The sequence below is a fragment of the Pocillopora verrucosa genome, chromosome 11, assembly GCF_036669915.1.
Source record: "Pocillopora verrucosa isolate sample1 chromosome 11, ASM3666991v2, whole genome shotgun sequence".
NCBI classification, from domain to species: Eukaryota; Metazoa; Cnidaria; class Anthozoa; order Scleractinia; family Pocilloporidae; genus Pocillopora; species Pocillopora verrucosa.
The window spans coordinates 20,458,880-20,483,724 of record NC_089322.1 but is presented as its reverse complement, the minus strand read 5'-3'; the positions used below and the strand labels follow the sequence as shown (position 1 = coordinate 20,483,724).

The 24,845-nt window shown below is 37.7% G+C and overlaps 1 protein-coding gene across 3 annotated transcripts in view; it reads right to left on the bottom strand.

Annotated features, from left to right (window-relative positions):
- LOC131772885 (filamin-A-like) overlaps positions 1-20,331 on the bottom strand; it is a 31,141-nt gene extending 10,810 nt beyond the window's left edge. Inside the window, exons 1-8 of one of the 3 annotated variants that reach the window (XM_059088851.2) lie at positions 19,779-20,331; positions 10,949-11,246; positions 5,607-5,953; positions 4,762-5,092; positions 3,987-4,400; positions 3,252-3,551; positions 1,711-2,004; positions 56-772 (exon numbers count right to left, since the gene is read on the bottom strand). In XM_059088851.2, the coding sequence (XP_058944834.2) occupies positions 56-772; positions 1,711-2,004; positions 3,252-3,551; positions 3,987-4,400; positions 4,762-5,092; positions 5,607-5,953; positions 10,949-11,246; positions 19,779-20,330 (3,253 nt within the window). In that variant the 5' untranslated portion in view covers position 20,331. Of the gene's footprint in view, positions 1-55; positions 773-1,710; positions 2,005-3,251; positions 3,552-3,986; positions 4,401-4,761; positions 5,093-5,606; positions 5,954-10,948; positions 11,247-11,495; positions 11,656-11,872; positions 11,915-19,778 lie in introns of those variants that run through there. The other 2 variants (XM_066158559.1, XM_059088852.2) reach the window with 2 other exon arrangements.
- Between the last annotated feature and the right edge of the window lie 4,514 nt (positions 20,332-24,845).

Genomic DNA, 24,845 nt, shown 5'->3' with positions numbered 1-24,845 from the left:
ACGCGAGATCAATTCATCTTGTGCAAACGCAGATTTGCTGGAAAGGGCACCATACCTTTCTTTTTCGGATAGTACGTTACAGCATAAATGCCGTACTCCTCTTCATCAATGTCACACTGAACTGGACTGTTCAACTCATCTACGGCTTCAACTGTAAGCTCTGCGTCTCCTGCCAAGCGTGTGTCTATATCAATATCCGCTGGCTCACCCGCACGTACCCCGGGCTCAATTCCTGGTCCTTCAACTTTAACCTTGGTAGGGTCAAACGGATATGAAATTCTTGCTTTAAAAGGGCTGCCAGGAATGTGCTCGTCCGCGAACAAGATGTTAATGACATAGTCGCCGGGGTCTGGGGGCAGGTAGGTAACGTCACATGATCCATCGCCATTATCTTTACATTCAATCTGTGCCTCAGAAGGTCCTTCGATAGTCAGACCCAGGCCACCTTCACCAGCTCCTTTCGTCTCAATCTTAAATTCATTGTTCTGATTGACAAAGCCCTTCTCCAGGCCTGGTCCATAAGCACGGCAGACTTTGGAGTTGGTCTGGCAAACGTTTACCCGGAAGGGACTCTTGGGAATACTTTCGGAATTAAAAGTGATGTTGACGGTGTATGCACCAACAGTTGTAGGGTAGTAGACTACTGAATAGGTGCCATCTTTGTTGTCAGTGATGTCTGCGGGAACTTTCTTACCATTACCGTCAATTACTCTCACATCGACGTCACCATCCCCGGCATCTTTCGTGAAAACTGTGAATTCAGCTCCCACACCTGCGCAAACAAACAAACCTCAGTAAGGATATTTCCTAAATTTTTCTTCGAGTCCTCTTAAATCATTCCAGTGGAATATTTGAACTCGGCAAGTAAAGACAGTGGTGCACAATTTTCGGAAAAGGCTCGTGAGATCATCGTAGTAAATCATGTAGGATCGGAACATTTTCGGCTCCGATACACTAATGCTTCATAAAATCATATTAGGAATACAGTTCATTAAGTTTTTCTTGCTTCAGCCAAAGCTCAGTACGGTTGAAATGTGGCCAATCGGAAGCAATTGAATCATCTTTCCTTCTGTGATTGAGGTAGGGGAAAAGCTCTCGCATCGAGGCGACAACGATTGACCTATTGCCTTAGACATCCCTACACGTTCTTAGACGGTTAGATAGTTTATTACACTACATGGTTTTAATTTTTTGCCAATCGTTCTTAAAATCAGGTTGTCTAACAGGAGGTTATCTTTTAAGTATCATAAACATTGGAACATGTGTAATACCCGCAAAATTTGTCAGGTTTCCTTATACAAAATAAATTTCCAGAGTATATTGTCTTGCCTAAGAGCACAACACAGTGGCCTTGGTCAAGGCTTTCACGTGGACTTCATAATGTGGAGTCCAACACGAAACTGAAAGCTTGGCCTGCAAAACAGGTGTAATTTCAGCAAGGCAGTGCTCAATATTTTCTTGATGGAAATTATTGCTACCATCTTTGATTTTTAAAGCAGAGGATGGCTGGGGGGAGGAAAGAAATTTTACATAAGGGGTGACGGTCAGTCAAAAGGAAGTAGAGGAAGGGCTGGGGCTCTTCCTTGCCCCTTTCCCCCACCATCCACTCTAACTCTAAACAAAACATGGCTGGTGGAATAAACAATCATGGGATTGCAATATTAACTCCCTTTAGTGAGACACTTGCTTGAGAAAGCTATGTGTCCATACCTGAAACAACACCCTCAGGTTGCAGTCCAGGTCCTTCAGCATAAACTTTCTTGGCATCTCCTGCAGGTGATATTGGTACCATGAACGGACTCTTGGGAATGTCTTCATCTCCACATGTAACATGTATGGCATACTTCCCAGGTGTAGTCGGGTAGTATTTCACATCGCAGATGCCAGGGGATCGTTCTTGACAATGGATTTCAGCTTGCGAAGGACCCTCAATAGCAAATCCCAGGCTGTCGATTCCAGCTCCTTTTGTTTCTACAGTGAACTCACATGGTTTTCCTGCAGTACCTGTGAGAAAGTTTTAAAGGGTTAACATATCTCAAAGCTACTCATAGGGATCAAGCACTTAACCCCTTAACCTCTAAGAGTGACTAGCATTTAAATTCTCCTCACAGCATCACTCCTGAATCAAACATTAAAGTCACAAGAAAAAAAGAAAAGATCACCACTAAAGAAGCCCTTGATTGTTAAGCAAATTCTCCTTGTCAGCACCTCAGGAAATGTATAGAGAACAGTATGGAGAATATACATACTGATGTTGAGGTGTAAAGGTTACTGTTAATTCTCCTTACCATCTGCCATAGAATTCTTATGATGTTAGTTTGGAGAATTTGACTTTGGATAAACTTGAAATAACGGATTCGAAATAACCATAATTAATAGTTTTCTCTAGTCCCATTACATCAATGTCTGCTTGATATTGTAATGATATTGTAAGAAGAAATTCTGTCTGGGTCACTCATGGGAGTTAAAGGGTTTAAGGATTTTCTCCAAGTAATCTGGTTCTCCTACCCTCACAGAAACCAAAAGTTAGGATTATTTATTGACCAGACACATTGGAATATAAGTGCAGTGTAAATATTTTGCCCCTCAAGTTTTTTTTTCTTTATTATTTTACTACTAAAAAAAGTCTGGGTCTGAGTTAATCATCCTATCTATCTGGTGTAATCCTCTAAGAGTAAAATCCAGTCTAGACCATTATTACAGGTTGACATTTTGAGAAGGGGTCAAAAAGATTTCAAAGCATGTCAACAGTTGACCAAATAGATTCCATGCTTCCATCTGTCTATTCTGTAATAGATCACAGATGAGGTCCAAATGTGGTTATAACAAAAAAGTGGCACACAAGGCGCAGCCATGTGTCGCTGATGTTCTAACTGTATTGACATCTTTTGTGATCCATTACCACAAGACATGAAGCTATGTTGAATCTATTTGTTTTGTATGATAAAGAAGAAAAATGTGGCCAATGGTGAGGACATCTATGTGTCATCTTCCAATGGATAATAAGTAAGAACTGATCTAATGTGTGAACTATTGATCTTATCTATGTAACAATAATGTCTACTTCATAAGAAAAAAATGAAACAATGAAAGTTTTGAGCACAGAAACCACAGAATAGCTTGATAGATGAACAAACACAGTTTACTTTTCCAGCATAACAGACATCATGTCACAGCATCCACTATCACAACATAAGAATATTTAAATTTATTTTACAATGACATTTAGTGACAGAGAAAACGAAACATACCTTTCTCCAGACCAGGGCCATATGCTTTGATTCTGCTGGCATCAACAGCAGGAGCCACTTTAACATTGAAAGGACTGTTTGGAACCTGAACTGAACTCCAGGTGACACTGACAACATACTTTCCGAATTTGCCAGGATAGTAACAGCAAGAGTATGTACCATCTCCATTATTCTTGACATCCACTTTCTCTTCTCCGAGGGGACCCTCCACAAACACATCAAGTTCCCCATCACCAGCTGCTTTAGCATCAACTGTGAAGGGTGCTCTTTGTCCAGCCTTCAAGCCAGATGGTTCTACACCTATTTGAAAGAGTAAAGAATGTACACTTTGTAACCTAACTAATTCACAATGTCATTTTAAATTGGTGTCACAACATAATGAAATACTATTACATTCTCACAACTGGTTGACTAATATCCTACAATTCCCACATAGCTTATTTCCATTCATTGACAACATACACTTTTTTATTAATAATTTTTACCAATCAATAATTTATATTTACAGCTCAGTGTTCATTCATCAAGATGTAAAGCATCCAGCAAGTTTGGAGAATACAGAAGATGGATTGGAGTTGCTTGAGGTGTAGCCAAGAGCTTCTTAACTGCTCTCCAAACTTCCTTAGTGCTTCACATATTGATGAATGTGAAGCTGATATTTGAAACACTTTTCTTATATAAGGGTAGTTTAACTTGTATGAGGGATTAAACCTGAAAACATTTGGAGAAGCTTACCTACGCCAAACACTCGAACCTTGGATGGGATTGGTTCAACTCTTGGTGGACTGACCATGACCTTGAAAGGGCTCTTGCTAATGGGCTGCCCTCCAAACATGACTTTAATGGTGTGTTTTCCAGCATTAACTGGTTGGTATTCAACAAAAAACTGGCCATCTTCTTGTGGTTCAATAATAATGTCAACATCTTCTCCACCACGGGGGTCAATCACTTTGACAGACACCTGTCCTTCACCTGCTCCTTTTGTGTATACTGTGAAGTCTGTGTACTTGCCGGCTTGAATTCCTTCAGGTTGCAATCCTGGACCAGAAGCATAAGCTTGGCTGGCATCAAGGTCTTGACCAACTTCCACTCGGAATGGACTCTTGGGAATATGCCGGCCATTCCATTTGACATGCACATCATATTTTCCTGGTAAGGCAAAAAAAATTCAGAGCATGTCCATGATTAGGACCGAATTTTTTAAGCCATGGGAAACTATAAGAAGTAATTTTAAAGCAACCTGCCATGCCCTGCCATCCTCCCACAATGCCTTGTGATATTGTTTTACCCCCCCCCCCCCCCTTTCAAGGGGAGTAAATTGGCTGTCAATTTTTTATAGTCTCTCCTTTATACTCTGTTGGTGATGACTGATCTCCTCTCCCTTCTCTCTGAAAGTCATGTGATCCCCCCCTCCCAAAATCCTTGCCCCCCCACAGGGAATAATTAATAATGGATCTCTAACAAAAACATCATGCATTGACTTCATGTATTATGGAACTAACAATGATACCTTGTTTCTGTGGGAAGTACTGACATGAGTAGGTATGGTCTCCATTATCCTGTACAATAACTTCCTCTTCAACCTTGCCTGGTCCCCAAACTGACACGGCCAACTTTCCTACTCCTGCACCTTGTGTGAACACCGTGAAATTGGCTGGTTTCTTTACGACAAGGCCTTTAGGCTCCACACCAGGACCTTTGGCAAAACACTTTGCTGAGGGATGTGTTCTGGTGCGCAGAGGAGCACCAGGTTTGAGTTTTGCCTCAGGAAAGTATGAGACATATGTCATAACACTCAACTCATCCACCTTTGGGTTGGTAATTTCTTCTGGTGTAATAACCTGTATATTTGCAAGGAAATAGTACATTTAAGATGCAGAATCAAGCACCAGGACTTTATTAGAGAGTATAACAGGGTAATTTAGTATTAGCAACTGAGTTGATAATGCAAATTAGCCACTGTAAAGAGTTTCAAAGCTGACATTTCAAGCATAAGCCTTTCATTGAACACAAAATGTCAGCTTGAAACTCTTTACAGTGGCCAATTTACATTACCAACTCAGTTGATAACACTAAATTACCAAGAATAAGGATATCACCAATTAACCCTGTACACCCTAACATCAGAATGTATATTCTCCACACTAATCTCTTAACATTTCCTTAGATACCAACATGGGGAATTTGTCCAACAATCAAGATCTTCTTTAGTCAGTGATCAGCTCCTTTATTCTCTTGACCTTAATGTTTGATTCAGGGGTGATATGGTGAGGAGAAATTAGATGCCAGTCACTCTTGGGAGTTAAAGGGTTACAGACAAAGAAGTCTGTCCACATCCCCTCTCATATTCCTCACCTGTGGTACACCAAGCCAGTCCTCTGCTGCCTGCATTGCAGCTTTTGCATTTTCAAGTCGATCTTCTGGATCCAAATCCTCGCATTCTGGGAAAAGGCCAGGAGCTACAGCATCCACCAGACAAGCAACAGCTCGGCCATCATTCCAGTCCTTGTTGAAATTGTCCATAGGAACTGACTCGGGCATCTTGCTTTTGACCCATGCAAGAAGTGCTTGTTTTGGGGTCATTTTTTCACCCACATCATCATCATCATCAAGATATGGCATGCTGATTTGATACTTGAGAATTAATGTCCATACAAGACCCAGAATCAATTTGATATTTCCTTTAAAGATATCACTGGCATCTGTCATGGAAAAGGACAAAAAAATTAAATATTTTGGAATGATAGCTGCTATTACTCCAAGCACCATTATTAGTTTCTATGAACCTTTCTTAGTAATTAAAATTTATCTACTGATACTACAAAAAACTAACAAGGTCTGGCAAGGAGAATTCATAAGACAGAAACAATTCGTTTATCTGCAGTTCAAATGTATGACTTTCATATATTCAAAGTCATTTATTCACCACTTTAAAGGTTTATTTGGAACCCACATAATGACCAGCACCCAGTTGGCTTGTTTGACTTATTGATAATGTTGTACTAAAAGAAATTATATTTTAAGAGCATAAAAACAGTGATTTTATTAACATCATTTTTAAACTGTCTCAGTATGACCCATTGGTGAAATGACCTTCAAAACAATTTTAATTGGGAATATATCTTATTCATTCAGCTATGCCTCAAAAATCAAAGTATAATAATAGTAATCTTCAATTCGAACTTTTATTTATGTTTAGACATTAATTACAGAAAACATGATATGGTTTTCTATTTCAAGTCCTACATTCCTGAATACCATCACGTCTGAATTTTGTTGGCACTTGCATAATTTGATTCCTGAATCAAGGTCACTACACATATTTAGGCCTCAAAAAAAGGTGTTAATAAGACTTGTCCTGCTCAATAGTGCATTGTTTGTGGTACATTTAATAAGAATTCAGCCTGAAACAGTCCTCCTTACAACCATCACTACGGTTTGATTGAACAGACACCTTAGAGCTGAATAGTTTAGCACATGTGAAAATGGAATGAAAAATATGTTCTTAATCTTAAGTGGAGTCAAGTGAACCAATTTTCTTGATGAAATATAACCATGGAGCTTTAATTTGAAATTAGTGTAAAAATAGATAGCTTTATTAGTTCCCAAAGCTATTGAAATTAATTTGAGTAATACTGTTTTTCATGCAGAGTTTGGTTAAGTGTAACAATACTAAGGTTGCCTACCCACTGATGCTTAGCTTTTATCTTTCAAATGACAAAACAAGATTGTTTTTTAACTGTACAACAAGCTCCAAAGACCATGGATTCCCCGCCAAGGAACCTGTGGGTTTTTAGAATTTTCTTCACAGAGAAGAATGTCCTGGTTTAAGATTAATAAGTAGACAAAATACCAATTTTTAATTTCATGGTTCAATTCTTTAAATGGCATTGTATCTGTTTAATGCCATCAGAAAACTAAACATGCTCCATTCACAAAGGAAACTTATGCTTTAAGTCTTAAATTAACGTAGGTTAGCAGAGTTCAACAAATAACATAATACCAAAGTCAATTGAAAGTGAGTGCTTAATTTTGTAATTTAAAAGAAAACTAATTTCTTGAAATGTGTTATCAAGAAACATTGGTACACAACACCAACATCATTTAATTCTTAAAGTTGACTTCTATTAAAAAGGAAACAAAACCAAAACGTGACTTCTTATTTCAGTTGTCAAGGGATAAATAACATGTGATGAGGTCACATATGAAAAGTATCAAGAGCTCACTTTGGGTAATTAGACGATCAAAGTTCTCTTTGAAGAGTGGAAAACAAGTGTTAATTACTTAGATGTGTGAAAAAAATTAATTATACAGGGAATTCAAGAAAAAAATCCCCACTATTAACACCAAGGTTTTTATGTAACAAGTTAGTAAGGACTGCAGTAGTTAGAAATTGATATTATTAGCACCTCTCAATTAAGCTTGGTTGAAATTTTGAATTTCAATCTTTTCTCAGTATTGAGGAAAAAAAAATTACCTCTAGAAATTTTGAAATTGTAGAAGGCAAGGATAAAAAAAATATTAGAGCCAAAACAAACAAACAGAATTACAATAAAAATAATTAAAAGGAGTAATGAATGAAACACTTTAAGAAGATTAACATTAAGGCTGTGATCCAAGATGTTTTTAAACCAATTACTAACAATAAAGATTAGAAATTGATACAATTTTCTCATAAAGATATTAAATTATGCAACAGTATTACCATACAAACTATGAAAAATCTCACCCACACAAAAAGGAAAAAAATTTCCTTTCTCTTTACAACATTGCAGGAATGTCTGTGTTGTAAAGCTGTCTCTTAGTTTTACAGTGGGTAAGATAGATAGATACCAGAAAATTACTTTTGACAGTGCATATCTCAGAGATATGAAATGATATAACATTTGAAAAATGTTGCAGACTATATTTATTACTGACAGTATTCTATGATGGCAAACAGAAAATAAAAACATGAGAACACAATAACATCATTGGAACTAGTTTAGACTTCAAACTCCCAAAAGTAATGCAAGATCAGCAGTTTTCTTATTGTGGTAAACACTATTTTATGGGTAACCAGTCAAACCAGACACCTAAAAAAATTATGAGGCTATTTTTGTCTTGGTTTTCCTTTGTTTTTTTCTCTAATGAGATATTCATAATTTCACACAAACTTCCTCCTAATTTGAATTCAAGTATCTTCTAGAAGTTTTTGGAAAAAGGAAGCACATCCAATTTTACATGTATTGTGTCCTAGAAGCATCAAAGTCAATTGTTAGAATATTGATTTATCAATTTAGGGATATCAAACAATTTGTTTCGTAATATTCATTGATATTGTTCACAAACTTCAAGAAGACAAGCTTTAAGAAGGAGGAGGGCTTCATATACCATGTTTTTCTCAAATCTTAGCTTTTCAATTTAGATATCCACTGCAGTTTTCAGTTTTTCTCTGTCAAAATTTGGCTTCAAGTTTTTAGGAATAGATAGAGAAGTCTTTGCCTTTTGTTTATTTGCTTATCTTTAAAAATTTCCACCTCAGGCAACTTTGTGGTTTTAGCAAATTTTTCTCTTTTTCAGTTTCAATAGATACTAATGGACACTCAAAGGGTCCACACTCTTGAAAGTTCAGTTGTCTCTTGCATGAAATGTCAATAATTAAGCAATGTATTCCATAAGGAAATTCACATTTTATGATATTGTTACCAAAACTTTCTGAAGTAATATACAGTACTGACAAGCATAAACAAAAGCTGTGGCATTAAAGGGGTGTGTTTCTCATCATGCAACCCTTTAATTCCCAAGTTATGAAAGCTTATTTTTTTCTAATGGACAAGTGCACAACTGCCCTTGGTTATCCTTGGGAAATTTAAGTTCTATCCAGAAAATATGCCTTTTTTAGAATTTTCCCTATTCTCATAACCTTCCTGGTTAAGAGTGCATTCAGTCAGTAAAGAGAAGTTTGAAGTTAATCACACTCAAAATGTAAAAGGAGTTATTCAACTTTCAAAAAGCTAGAGAAATATTTTGAAAGCATGCAACATGATACTTCTCTAATTGACTTTTGAAACGTATGTTTAGCCAACAAACAATGCTGATGTTCAGCTGATCACAGCAAGTTTATTCAAGTTATGGAGACCAAACTTTTATGGTATTTAAGATCCAAATAAATGAAACAAGTCCGAGATTCCATTTGAAATTCCAAACAGATTATTAACAAAGGTAATTGCACTTTTATTGTGTTTAAAGATATCTTGAAAGATCATTCATTAAACTTCTGTCAAAGAAGACTCCAGTAGTTACATTGTGTTTGTAAATAATTGCATAGTCATGTTTGAGGTTTAATTGTCCATTTACCGGATAAATCCAGTGAATAAAAATCTGGCAATCGACTCCATTACTTGGTTTTATTTTAAGCCCAGAGTAAAAAAGGCGGGGAGGAAATGCATTCATACACTTGCGAAACGCGAGGTTTCATGCACGAGTTAATTTTGTATTTGAATTTTAAATCTAACATGGATCAGTGCGGCCGAACCCCCAAGATGTCTGCAGATATTACTAGTATTCGCTGGAGTTTTATAATTTGCAGTGCATCAAACAACTCATTTCTACCTTATTTGTGATCGATGTCGTAAATTATACGCTAAATCACCGTTTTAAACGATAAACTTTAATCCAGAAGTTTCGAGAGATTAATTGTAGGTCAACTCTCACTTCTTGTTTACACGAGTTGAGCTGAATAGTAAACGTTACTCGTAGGTTTTGAAACAAGAAAACTGACACTCTTTAAACTTACGAAACCAGACATTAAATAAACAGAGTGAAATTTTTTGTAAGATTGCTACGACAGGCAGACCAGCACTTCCAATCGTGCAAGTTTTCTTGGTTGTGATAGTGTGATTTTATAATTAAATTTGCACTCTATGGGAAGATTTCAAAGGAAATCGACAAGCTAGTCGAATGGAACACACGATCGAATAGTTGATCGCGACCTCAAGAGTTCAAAAGAATTCGGCATTTATTTGAAAGACAAGCAAGCATTCAGAAATCTGACAAAAAAAACCGCAGATACACATCAGGAATTAAAGTCAGCCTGAAGATAGATGAAAGTACAATTACGTCCTTTGAAAAATTTGCGTGCTAAGATCTGGTGAACGCCCTGGCTTCGTGGCACACAAGAACGAAAGCTTTGGTAAATTTTTCCAGCTTTAACCAAAATAATACCAATTGTCTTCGGCGATAAATCATTCGGCCTGCTTTCCTCGCGGTCGCAGTCGAACAAACAGACGAAACGGCCAAAAACGACCGCTCTGTTAGACAACAGCAAATTTGAACAGTCTGCATTATTTCTTGTAATGTCTGAAGTAGGCAGAAATGACTAAATATGGTAGTGTGGTTGTAACGCCGAGTCAACCCATATTTATGGCACTCACAAAAGCGTTATCTGACTGTTCTGTTTTAAAGTTTCCATCGACCCGATCAAAAACCAGCCCAAAAATATTGACTATGTTGAGGTTGTTTGTCGATAGCGGAGTTTAAAAGGTCTTATGCCACAAATAGCAAGACAAATACTCATACGAGAGAATGTAACACTAGTGGTGGTCGTAAAGATTTTGCAGAATGGAATTCTGCATTCATTTATAAGGAATAATTACCGAACACGTTTAGCTGCATTTATGCAAAAAAAGATTGAATAGGGAGGTAGCTGTACTCACCGATATTTACAAGTCGAATGTTCTCGCTCTCGATAAACTTGAGTGCTATGGAAATGTTCTCCATTTTTTGAGGTCTAAACGATGGCTTCTTGTTGTATTTAGCGATTTTCTTGTGCGAGAGGACCTGCAGTAAGGCTATAAGCTTTAAACCGTCGGCTAAGTCTGTTTCCAGATTGTAAATGTATTTGTTAACACACTTCAGATGTTCGTTGCACCATCTTGTGAACGTGTTTTGTTGAATCTTTTTCCACTCGGCATCCGAGGCCGTGGGATCTGTATCGGGCATTTTGGTGTCGATCTACAAGGATAATAAAAGTGTCAACTTATGAGAGACAACTACAAGCTACCTTAGTCGCTTTGTAGTTGGAAGCTTCAAGAAAAGACGCCCCGAGCCCGCCAATCGACGGGAATATATGGATCGTCCAACCTGTCTTCTGTAGTCAGGCCGCGACCAATCAAATAGTTTTTGAATTATTCATGTTTATACTTCATACATAAAGCTGATGGACAGAGAAACATAATAAGGCGTCAAGTGTGTGATTCTTACATCCATTTTTGTTGACTTGATCCCTAGAGGTTTGGAGAGGGATGTTAATCTTCTTGCGCTCGACACGCACCAATCTGTTCAGCCCGAATAGTTCTCACACTATTTTGTGCCAATGCACCCCTTTGACACAGGAACCGCTCCGTTAAACTGAATGCCGAATATTTTGGGATCTCGCTCTCCTATAGGACATCCTTATCAAGAAAAAATGCACTGAAAGCCAATAAAAATCCAACATAGAGGAAAGGCGTGTAAGTTGTCACGAACAATAAGACTGCCGCAATTTGATCGCCTGGTAAACAAAAGTTGCTTCTCAAGAGGGCAGATTTGAGTCTGGGATATTTGTCACGCAACGCTCGATGAGAAATGTTGTGTCTTACCAACTTTCTGGTATCGCTTGGCAACATTTGTAATCCTTCTCACTTCGTTTTCTCGTGTAATTTTCACTCTGTTGTAACAAAAACAATCTTGTCAACAAACGTCAAGTTTGTTTATCTCTGTTACCGCAACGCCATCACACTCAATCATCACAGGAGAAATCGTGACTGAAAGACACTGCTGTTTCAAAACATTGATTAATCGACAAATGTTTTATTCATTTTGAAATCAAAGCATATAGAGATGACAAATATGAAGTATTATTTCACGGAGAAAAAAAATTAAGAGATTGCGACCAAAATATACGCTGGCTCAAAGGACAGATTCTAAAGATGTAAAGTGAAGACCCCTTGTGGCTTCCAACTGAATGAATTATATCCATCTTTTCAATCTTACTGGTGGAGAGTTTGGTTTTGCACGGAAACGGCGTCGATTTTTCACCAATTTAGAAGAGCATGTAATTTAAAATAACATCGGAAACTGAAATTAGGAACACATTAGTAATTGCATTTAACTCGTGACTTGAAAAAGAAACAGATCTGCAGAAGTATTGCGTGACATGAATGCCTTTTGTTCTTAACGAGAGTTCAATGGGTCACGCGACCATTTCAGCTGAGGGAAGCTCTTACGTATCATGTTTCATCACATACTATTGCTAAAATTTCAACTATCAGGAAGAGCCATGTACCTATGTTAGTGCGTCACAATTTTGGGAGAAAGCTTACTTCATGTGATTAACATAATATTTATCAATCAGATGTACATATTTTGGTTGAACAATCCCAAAGGAACGATAAAAGCTTATTAACTTTAAAAATCACTTCACACTCAACGTTCTTTTCTATTTAAGTACAATTTTACGTGATGCTTAAAAAATTTTCAGGAAGACTGTTATTTTTATAGAGTGTTTAAGGACACAGGAATAACCTTTTTCCGGATTTTAATCCCTGCAATTGGTAATTTTTTTGAATTGTTTTTGTTAGGTTTGCTAAGGAAATTCTTTTTTTACGAATTCGAAGAATTTCTATAATTTTGGACATTTTTTCTTAAATTGACGATAATTTTTAGCCTTTTAGGTACTTAACATTGTAGACAAATTAATTATAAAGTCGATTGAGGGTCATTTTTTGAGTTGTGCGAAAGTGCCTTCGTTATTAAATGAGACAACACTTTAGTTTAATAATACTGAAAAAAATGTTAGAGTAACTGATGAACGAAAAAGGTGCCAGGATGGCCAGGAATGGACGAGATTGAAACGGATTGCTAATAATATCCTTGAAAAATTTAGAGTAAATTTTTCACGAACCATCTACAATGACGTAGCTTCATAACAACGGAAATCGCGTTTCGAGTGCGTTTTGCAACATAGTTTATCTTCGTCATCCCATTATCCAAAACTAAACTACCACCTCGCCAACGCAGATCATACAAGGTTTGCGAAATGCGACCACATCTTTCCACACCATAGCAAAGCAACTTGACCTTTGTGACCTTGAAAAGAAAGGACGTGATGAGGAATTCAAAATATGGAAATGATCGGCCCCTCCTTCGTAGTTTCGGTAGGGGCGTTTTTCCAAATCCGTTAAAACAACGAAACGAATTTTCGAGAACATGTCTCAACAACCGATCATAATTTGTTCTTTTACGGAAGTTGAAATCATTTTGCGGAAAGAGGCGAATAATAATAAAAAATACCACGAATATTTTATAAACCGCTCCGGGATTTGATATCACACAAGATAAAATTAATACGGTGACATTTTCAGGGAAATTCAGTGAATTTTAATTTTTCTGGTGTCAAACCTCTTTTTTTTTTAAATTGTGCAAAAATTCCCCCAGGTGAAAAACAGGTCACAAGACTTGAATCGTAAATTAATTTGACATGGAGTTGTGTTTATTATCATAATAATTTCATACCCAGATGCTTCTAAATGGTGCAGGCCCATGCCGGTAAGATCCAGAAAATTCGTAAATCATCTCTTGAATATATTGAAAAATATGTACTCTATCAATTCCAGTTTAATATTGTGGGATGCAGCCCGCCCGAAAACACCTTAAAACACCCGACCATGCGACGGCCACAGACTTTCCACATCACTTCAATGAATAAACCTTTTGTAATTTTTTGTAATACACCAGAACAGTGAAATAGCTCATAACCGATCATACGAAGTGTTAGAGGCAGCCAGGATATAGGCTTATGTCGCTTATAGAATGACTGACGTTTCGATAATTAAATTACAGCGGAAACATTGTACGAACGAAAGCTTATTTTCGTCCGACATTCACAATTGAGTCACGCAGCCAATGAAATTGCCGCAAAACTAACCCATCACTTCCACGATACAGACTTACAAGACCTTACAGCATTGATGTACTCAACTGACAAACAGTTTCTTACTATACTCGTGTGATTACTTTCTTTTTGCTGATTATGTCATCTAAACGTTAGTCAACAACAAACACTTTTTTTTTAATATACAAATTTTTGTCTTAATAACTGATCGATTTCAATTTTTTTAACCTAGATTCCGATCAACTGAAGCTTCCGAACGTTGTAAGGCGCCATGAACTCATGAATATGCCAGTGTAGAAATCCTAACATCATTATCATTAATATAACTAAAATTATTACGCATTTTCAGGACAAGCACGATATTGTTTATTCCTTGTTTCAAACCATTTACAGAACATGCGTTATACTCCGAGACCAATTGCTTTTTTTTTTTTTTTGCTTTTTGGGGCCCATTTCAAGAATCGTGAGGACGCGTACGATCCTATCTCTGCTTTTGAAAACTACTAAATAAGAGAAAAACAAAAGTCGAATGCTTAGGAATAGAAATGGGGTGGGGTGAGGTGGAGATGGAAGGGGAGTGTTCTTGGTCTCGTACATTGTAACTTAGGAGTGTCACGCAACTCGCGAGGTAATTATTAAAGCGTGACACACAAGGAGCACAAAGAAGACCTAATAAATTGCAATAGAAACTGAAAACTCAAATGAACATCGTTTGTCTAGAAAGTTCCAACAGGAATATACGAGTGCTACTTAGACAAATGATCACTCAGAAAATATTGAGCCAGGTTTCAAACGATAATTAGTTGCAAAAATTACGGATTGATAGAGGCACACAACTGTCAGGAAATAAGATTACTCACTATTGATCAAATGACTCTCTTTGGATTGCCAGGAAATTGCGCCAAATGCAGCCAGTGTAGAATTTGGAGCAGGGAATATTTTTCTATTAAAAATGAAAACATCGCTGAAAAGACCCAGAGAAGATCAACTTTGTCAGAGAACGTTTCTTTAATGAATCAACTGATCCTCGAGCCAGCGTTTGAGTGCTAGGTCAATTTAACCCACAAGTTTGACAAGTTTCCCTTCGGTTAGATTTCCCCGGCTGTGTTTAAATGGAGGAATAAGAGAAAATTTACCTTGAAAAGCCGACTTTCCTAAAAAATTTGGAGATAGACTTATCAAGCACAAACTGGAATTTGAATAAACAGACTAAATTTCCTGATGTTTAAGACAGGAACTCGCGGAGGGCCTTTACAGGAAATTATAAACGGTTGAATTAAATTCTAATTTTGCAAGTTTGTATTTGAATTCAATTGTCGTCTTCAACTCATCTCAGCGAATTCATACAGCAAACAATATTACCTTGCCAGGAGCTTTATTTGAGGAAAGCTCGTCAGCGTGAATGCGACTGAAATTTGGTTTGAAGGACATGTTTACATTAACATAACAAACACCGGCCGAGTAATACTACGTTCACTACGGTCGAACAGTTCTCCTAAGATAGAGATCATTAGAAACTTTATATTTCAAACTTCTTTCAAAAGCAAAGTTACCTGACATGTTAGACGCCTTTTCTGAGGTCCAAAGTAACTGCTTTGTCGGAAATAAACGAGAAATCATTTCGTGGGCCTGATAGATCATTAACCTGAATACAAACTTGTTAAAATTCTACCTGACCGATATTTCATCAACCTCTTGAGTTTGTAAGATGAAAATAGACATTCTCCTTTCTGTTTGCTGTACACATCCTTTTACATAAGTTCTGAGAATTTAGTTCCAAATCAAAACGTTATTCAAGCTTTGATAATTTATTCTGTCTACTGCTTTATTTATCGCAATGGAGAAGAGATGTTTGAATTACAATTTATTCAAGCCACGAATCAAATTGGTCTCTGACTTGTGTCTATTTTCGCTACTATTAATTTACTCTAATGTTTATATCGGCCGGAAATAGAAAACGCGCTGATCTTTAAATTGAATTAAATTTTGCAAGCCTTGTTAAAGGATTTCGACGATTTGTGTTGGGAAAACTAGACGCGATACAGGTGTCAATCTCTCCCTGTAATGCCGAGTTCCTGTACCTCTACAGATATTCTCTCCTATAAATTGATATTCTAACGTGCGATGCTGAATTCTCTTCAAACTTGCAGCATAGTCTCAAAGAGTCTGTTTTCACACAGATTATAATAACAGAGCGGGTAGTCAGGTGTAACGTTGTCATTGCTGCGTCTGAGGGTGAACGAGTGGAGACTCAGTTAGAACTTGGAGGCCTAATCTTATCCCCTCCTTCCCTCTTTGAAGACATTTCTTTCTCTCCCTAGTCTCCCTCTACTTTGAGTATTCAAGATGGCGGTCACCTACTTTAGGGGGTAGTACTTAGGAGTCGCTTAAGGACCGCGTTTGGTCGCCAAAACACCCTTGCTCTGTAGATCATAACCAAGTTTGACAAAAATGTCTCTTCCATATGAATTAAGAATCGTGCATGAGTAAATTAAATTCTTCATCTGCCGCGTAAAAAAAAGAAGGGAAAGAGAGAACTTGTGGGAATATACAGTACATTTTTTTGCCCCAAATTTTCAATAACAAGCACCTCGACAGACATTTGCAGAACCTTTAACTCGAAACTGTTCACCCCATCCAGCAAAAGGGTCGCGTTTACGCTCGGTGAGGGGATAGCCCCTTCCCCGGCTTTTTATCCTAGGAATTCAGCATGAAGGTGAACTTGACCTTCCGTGTAAATTTTCGGATTCCAGCACAGCATGTTAATCACAGTTGAATTAATCAATGAATGGTATAAAGAGATCATTTTACGACGGCGATCTCAGTAAAGATTTAAAAATCGCCGGTGCGAGATCGCCAATATAATGATGTCATAGACGCCATCTTGTTTCTAAGGTCTTTCATTTGGTCACAAAGAGGGAAACTGGGAACGTGATTCTTTGAACTCCTGGGCAAGGTTAAAATATTAGACCTCGACACTGAAGCGATCAGGCTCAAAATCTTTTTTGAACCTGAATATTAAGCTTTTTTTGAGACTTCGAAGGAAGAGTTTTCAGTAAAGTCAAGGGATAATTATTTTCATGTTACGTGATTCGGATCGGCAAGGGTATTCGCCAATATACCATCAATTCAGTATGTAATTAAAAAATCATCCCTTGCATGAATTTATTATAAGTTTCAACGCACACGCTGATACACAAAATCCATACAGTTGGTGTTGTATTTGTTTTTTTTTATAGATTAACATTCTTCCTCATGTACATGGCAGTGAATACAGAATGAAAAAATATTTATAACCCCTTAACTGAAATTCAGTACGCTAGTCGCGGAAACACCTGCTGAGCGTTGAAATACCAGTGAAAACTGTTTGTGTTTTCATGAGCTATTTTTTTTATGACTACGTGATTTATGAATTCTTTTCAGAAATTAGAGAAAATTTTATGTCAGAAAGTTCTAGTCTCATTGTTTAATGCGTGAGTTTTTTGGATGATGTTTGCTTTGGGAACGCACCATCCGTAAGAATAACAATATTCGTTGCATTTATTAAACTTTTTCAGGCTCCCAGCCAGTTGTGAGAGCAAAACAGAGGGTGAGCGACAAACCGCAGATGGCGTTCTTTGCTCCAATATCACCAAAATAGGGCGTTTTTATATTTGCTCTGATGGTTTGTTTTGTTGTTAATCCTCGATTAATATTGATTAGAATACCCTTAATAATTGAATCATTTAACAAAGAAGTTGAGCGTTTCGTAAGGATCACTTTCTTGGCGTGAGAGTATGCAATTATATTGTGCATGGGAAATAACCTTAGACGTCAAAAAAATCCAACGAAAAATCTGGATTAAATTTCTTGACATCTGGTTCAATCAGAAAGTGTCCTTAGGAAAAAAAACTTATCATGACCAGCTCCTATGACATATGGAAGAGTCAATTGATGATCGAATAAAAGGCAAAGCGAAGTTTTATTTCGTTGACTGATATGATAGACCATGCTCACGTAAGGAGTGCTGCATGGCTTCTAAAGGGCACAAATACGAAGGAAAGTAATTATAGGTCGCTTGAAATAGCTAGTTCCACTTTCCCTCTGATAAACGCTTTCCCGTGAGAAAAGCACTTAGGTAGACATCGCTCTCTTTCATAATTAGGCCCCTGAGTTTAATTAAAATTGCGACGCAGGAAGGAACTACGTAAACGACATCAAACATGGAGGGGCTGATAGCTTTTGCAATCGCTAGGAACGTACTAGAACGTGGCTACGACGAAACTAATCGTCACCAGCTTTCCTTGCCGTCATCGAGAACTTTACAGTGGAACTGGCACAATTGCGCCTACTTAAAGATAGCTTTCATATCGCTATGGCACTTTGGCTGAGCGTTGCGTGACAAAACGTGACAACCTGCGAAGGACAATTAAATTTTGCGCTAGGATGTCCAAAGTATAGCTTTAGATCTCATTCCTCAAGGTTGCTCATAAAACGGGGTTGTGGTTTTACAGTGAGTTTTTTTTTTGTTTTGGTTACAGTTTTGTTGCGTGACAAGATCAAACAACGGCTTCTAAAGAGTTTACCGTCCGACGAGGTCTACTTCAGACCAAGCAAGTGTTATATCAAAATCACTTTTACAACAGCGTGTTTAGAAGGGATCCAGAAGAGGATCTTCAAACATTTTTCCTTTAATTTTGTCTCCCTCTGCAAAGAATTTGTTTCCCAAATGATGCGAAAAATGCATGGAATTTAAATTTAAAATTTAAAATCTTTTGCTTTGGGCTACACCGCTCAATCGTCACAAGCATTTGTTGCCCAAACAAATTTTGTTGTTAAATTTGTTTAAGAAAAGTTTCACTGTTTGTTCGTCAAATTTCTGTTTAGCATTACAAAGGTTCAAGGACAGGTTGGGAAGATAAGTCAAACAAAGTGACTGAAAAATCAGCATGAAGGTCTCGGTATCAATTTAACCCGTTTACACCCATGACAACTGCAGTATTCATAAATGAACGGGCAAGTTTAGCCACTGGACGATAACTTGACTGTACAATTCTGTCCTCAGAGAGTTCTTAGTGTGAATTTTTCGGGATAAATGACAAAAAATTGTGTGAAAGAGGCTAATCCCATTGCTTACATGTGTTGCTACGCAATGAATAAGTTTAGCTTCCAAAGTCTAATGTCAATACCTAAATTGAACTTGAAAACCAGCCTCTAGAGAGATCCAAAGAATGTAACGACACGCAATTCGATGTTTGGGAAACTCTCTGAGTTTGACCGACGATCGGGAATTAAATGATTACTTGGCCTATTGGTGATCATTGATGTTCTAAATCATTACAGATTCATTCATTTTCTTCTTTCCTTTCAATAATTCAAACTCAGTTGAATTTCCGTGTCCGTTAATGTCTATCCAGTTTTTGCGTCAATCAAAAACGTACCGCTTTTACAGTAATTCGGCACTCTCTCTTCCAATTATCATGAAACCCTTTTAGACTATCAGGTCAAATGTGAAGAATTATCATACCTTTTACTCGTTTGATAGTTCCGATATTTACCGATCGGCAAGTCAAACAAACGCGGAATTTTCTTTTCAAACTTAGCGCACATATGCTGTTATCTGATTCCCCTACCTGATCGTCTAGGTCTCTGTCGCTGTACAAATACGAAGCAGAAGTTTCCTGGCTGTATCCTTCATACTGCTCGTATCTTTCATCCCTCCATCCACCGGAGGCAGCCGACCCATATCTCGCGTAGCCCTCGTAACTCTGCTTTCGTGAAGAATTTGAGCTATTGTAGCTCTTTCTGTCATATCCGTTTTCTGTGTCTCTCGACATGTTGTCTCCGTCGGCGTCCAAATTCTCCCAGCTTTGAATCTTTTTTGCTATCCTACCCCGCCCTACAGGATTCACTGGGTTCCAGCTATCAACATAAGACACCCGAGCCTTGACGTTATCAAAATCTCCCGTGTCTACATCCCTAAGGCTTTTTGACCTAGATATGGTCTCAGTCTCTTCTCGTTCATTGAGGTATTTTAAGCTCTGGGATCGACCACGGAATCCCGACGATATTTCTCGGTCTCCTTCGTCATCGGAGACATTTACTCGGCTAATTTTGGCTGGTTGTCGTGTAATGTTCTGATTCCGGTCGAGGACTGCATCATTCTCGAAAGTATAAGAGGCCATGCTGTAAAAAAATAAGAAAAGGTTTGAGTTAGCATTCGAAAAGTAGTGAACGTCTTTTCAGGGACAGTGCAGATGGATACGAGAGGAAACGTTCTGCTTTCTGTGTACCAGATGTCATGATTCACTACCAACGATTGCTGCCTCTCATTACCAATCCGATCATGAAATTTCTGTGAACATGTCCAAAATCGCAACCAGGTTTCCGCGAAGAGGCGTATCGTTCAAGTAAGTCTAGACACAAAACTCTGAAAACGCTCATCCAAATGTTTGAAAACGCTAGCTTTGGGTTTTTTAAAATTGTGAACGGAAAACATTTTGAAAAGGAGCTTCCGAAAACGCCAACGTTATAATTCCCTTGCTCTTTTGGCGGAATAATCATGGTCTACTGAGTATGCTCAAAGATGCAGTTAAGGGTTTCTGTCGGCTGTGATCGTTGTCCGTAAACAATTCATTCATTCGTCCCAGTGTCGGACGCAATCTCTTTTTTTGTGCTTTTCCGTTTCAATACATTCGGCGTATTATAGATGATGTCCTCTATGCAACACTCGCATGTAAACTAATTGCGGTTTAAATGATTCAGGAGTATATCCAAGCTCACGACTCCTGTGACTTAATTAATGACTACACCTTTTCCTATAAACATCAGCCGACTCACTGGCTGATTATATGAGTTTGGGTAAGGAAAATAAATTAAACAGTTTTTTATTACATATCTCTCCGTTCATTCGGTCATATCTTGATTTAGAAAGCGTGGGAGTGAACAATTTTATTTACAGACCATTGAGACAGCTTTGAAACTCATTGCGATGGCCAATTTGCGTTATCAACTCAGTTGATAATACTAGATTGAAGAATCAGTTTGTTACCTGCTCTACACACAATATACTATAAAAAAAATGTTTGATTGTTAAACAATAAGAAACTCGATAAGATTCAGTTGATAGTAGTGCAATGCAATAATCTGACAACAGTATTTTCCCTCAAAAGACTCGTGTGGAAAAGAACAGCATGGATAGGTCAGTATTGAAGAAGAGCGACATAAAAAAGGGAGGATTGTGAAGACTTTCATCGCGCTTTCTTCTTCGAGTTTCCAATGACTGTTTAAAGCGGACGCCCCACCTATACTAAGCTTTAAAATTAAACCCGAAATTCAACGTTGAACTTGAATCGAGCTGCCATATAAGAGAGTTCCTCGGTAAATTAACTATCTGCTCTTCCGCGACGCCCTTCAAACTAAACCGGCTGAATTGCTAATACGATGGAGTTCGCATTCCACGGAAAAGAAAAAAAAACAACAACACTAACCGACGCTAACATAACGCTCGGATAGCAGGTTATTATGCAACGAAAGTTCCTATTACTTCACCTGAAACTAAACCTTCGATTGGTAGAATTTAGTTTAAAACGTCTCTCCGCTATCATAAATAGCAAGAGGAGCTATGCAGCTGCAAAATGCATGGGTAAATTCTGGAAGATAAAGTCTCTCTGAGGCGAATTGAGGGTTGAAAGTCTCATAGAAAGTTTGTACCTACCTTTAGTAACTTAATTCGTGTTTACGCTTCGTTGCATCCGAGCTCCTCGAACGCCCAACATTGCTGAGTGCAGAAAAACTTGCCATGATGAAATGCGAAAAAACGTGCGTTTAAAAGGTAAACAAAGCAGGCTTATTTTGGTAAATGACAGCCATATAATTTGTAAAACCACTAAACCCCACTCCAGGAACTCATGAAAGTGTGAACGGTAGGAAAACTCCAGAAATTTTTCATATTGCATGTCAATAATTAGAAAAACAAGCGTCGTTTTCAAACCACGTTCGCCAGCTCGGATGTGATTGGTTAATTTTGTTAACCACCCGCTCTGAACAGACGTTATAATCACTGGCAAAAATATGTTCGCTAGCTTTTCTTATCTTGGACAAATTCCTGAAGAACAACTTGCCAGAACTATTATTTATGGTGCTGTGTTTTATTTTCATAAGTTCACAATCATATTTTATAACTAACACTTGAAGTTTTGACAAATATTGGCTACATACAATCAGACGAGGACAGTTTTAAAGGAAGGGAAGCAAGCCGTCGTAATTTTATACGCTATTATAAATATTTGGTTTGCTTACATATATGATCTATTGCGCTGTACAGATGACATTTTTATCCCGTTGTCAATGAAGTATCTCACACAAAACGGAGGCATTTAAGAGACAAGATCGTTCTCCATTCCGTTTTTACAGATCGTCAAAAGTTCACCATTTTAACTTTTAACGTCTAGTTACTTGAATAACTTGATTTTGTTTTAATACAAAGCAAACTTGTACATAGTCCATAGAGCATATTTTTACCGCTATCGTAAAATATAAGGGAGATTGCTAAAATTAGGAATAGGAAATAAGGAATGGGGAATGGGGAATGGAGAATGGTGAATGGGGAAAGGGGAACGGGTTTAGTTCAGCTAAAACCGTGGCCCCCAATTATTTTTCTCACCTTGCCTAAAAAGTCATCAAAATTTGCAACAACTTCGCCTGTTTCTGTTCGTAAGTCTGGCCAAGCCTATATGGGGATTTGCCCCAATCACTGCGTTTATTATTTTTTTTTTTGGTTCTTTATTGAGAGTGTTGCAAGATTAACATTGCTAACAAAGAGCTCACAAAACAAAGATAAGAACAGCAAAGTGAAATTTTAAAGAACCTATTGTAGGTATGGAATAAGAGAGATGGTAATTTTCGAACTTGGTAAAGAAATAGGAGAAAGATGTTATACGCCTTGTCACGAGCGTGGCACAAAGAAAAAATCTGAGTTCCCATTCCTCATGGGCACAAGACATGACAAGACGAAAAACATCTTTCTTTATACTGTACGCAAAATGACCGAGGAGCAAGCAACAGATAATGACCGTTCCATTTGTTTTAATTTTTTACATTATCACAGCTTCATGTAGTGATCAATGGATCATAAGGGAATCCATATGACCTCTTGTAGTGATATTATACGACATTGAAGTCTTGCACCCTGACCACGCATTTCAGCCACAGTTAAACAGGTAGGATCTGGGTACGAGATCAATTAACGACAGTAATTTTAATGAAGAGCGCTATAAAGAGCGAGTGACTTTCAATATTCTGCCTACACTAAAAAAATTACGTCAATTTCTTAGCAGTTCAAATTCAAGTTGATTTTGGCCATTACATATGAAATCTGGGTCAAATTACTGCTGTAATATAAATACTGATGAGATTAAAGTGGTGTACCGCAAGCCTTTGAGAAACCACAATTTGTTCAAATATTTTTTCTGCAGTGAACTTCTTAGTCCTTTCACATCATTTTTCACGCTTATTCCTGCTTCCTTGCTGTTTTGACTACCCTAATCTTGTACCCAGACCTTCTAAGGCCGAGCATTTCAGGTACAAGGTAGAATCTGGGTACGGAAATATGACTCGGTATTTTTCACTCAACGGAAACGGAAAATGACGTCATCAATATTCACAGAGAGTAACCGCACGGTTTTTTAGTAAAACACATATTTCTATATCTTTAATACCATGTTCTTTTCGGTACGTTTTCGTTCAGATTTTCTTCTTTTCTTCCATTGTTCGCCTTATCTACTTCTAGAAATCCTTCAAATTATGATAAGTTCCCATTTTTCGTTATCATCTTATTTTCTGTCTTTTTTTGTTGGTTGCTTTTTATTATGATTTTGTTCAGTCTTTTCCTCGCTCCTCGGACAGAGCGGAGACAAAGTGAGGCGCAAGTTCGTGCGCCCAATTGATCAATTTCGCTTTTTTTCTTCTCACTGGATTTTCTGTCGCGAATCTATCGATACAGGAAAGCCAACAATTAAAAAGAAAGAGATTTGCATTATGTAAGTGTCATTTATTTCAGTAAAAAACGTTTTTTTTTGTTCAAATTAGAGCTCGTGGTGATAAATGTGACAAGACTAAAGCAACTAATCTGCATTTGTGACACGCATGATTAATCATTATAGCGTTCACCAATCAATGTTTGTGTTTGAGTCCCCATTGTAATCTTGAGTGGGCTTGTAAACGTCTTGCTCTTCGGGAATGAATAGCACACTCATAAATGAATAGCAAATTTACCGTTCCTTTTCATTACCGTCGATCGGAGTGGAAAAGACAGAGAAAAGTAAAGACTGAACTGTGCGCTGTCCAGGGATAATTAAACGCGTTTAGGGCGAGTTTTGTGCGCCAGATGAAGCGCCAAAGCCTCAACCAGCGTTTATCGAAATGGGCAGAATAAAGCAGATTATTCGAACTGAAGCGACGTTTCCCGAGCGAGTAAAAACATCAATAACTTACAATGCTGCGGAAAAATATTTGCCGACAAACTTCCGATGTCCGCTTTGTTTCTGCCTTCCTTGTGTTGTTATCGTCTTTATCTTACTCCATACTCATCGGAATCTACGTTGTGCGGCCCTACTGTTCCCCTGTAAAGTTTTTAGTTTGTTTCAAGTTTTGAGTTCAGTCTGCGAAAACTGTTTGTCGGCTGACAGCTTGGCGATTTC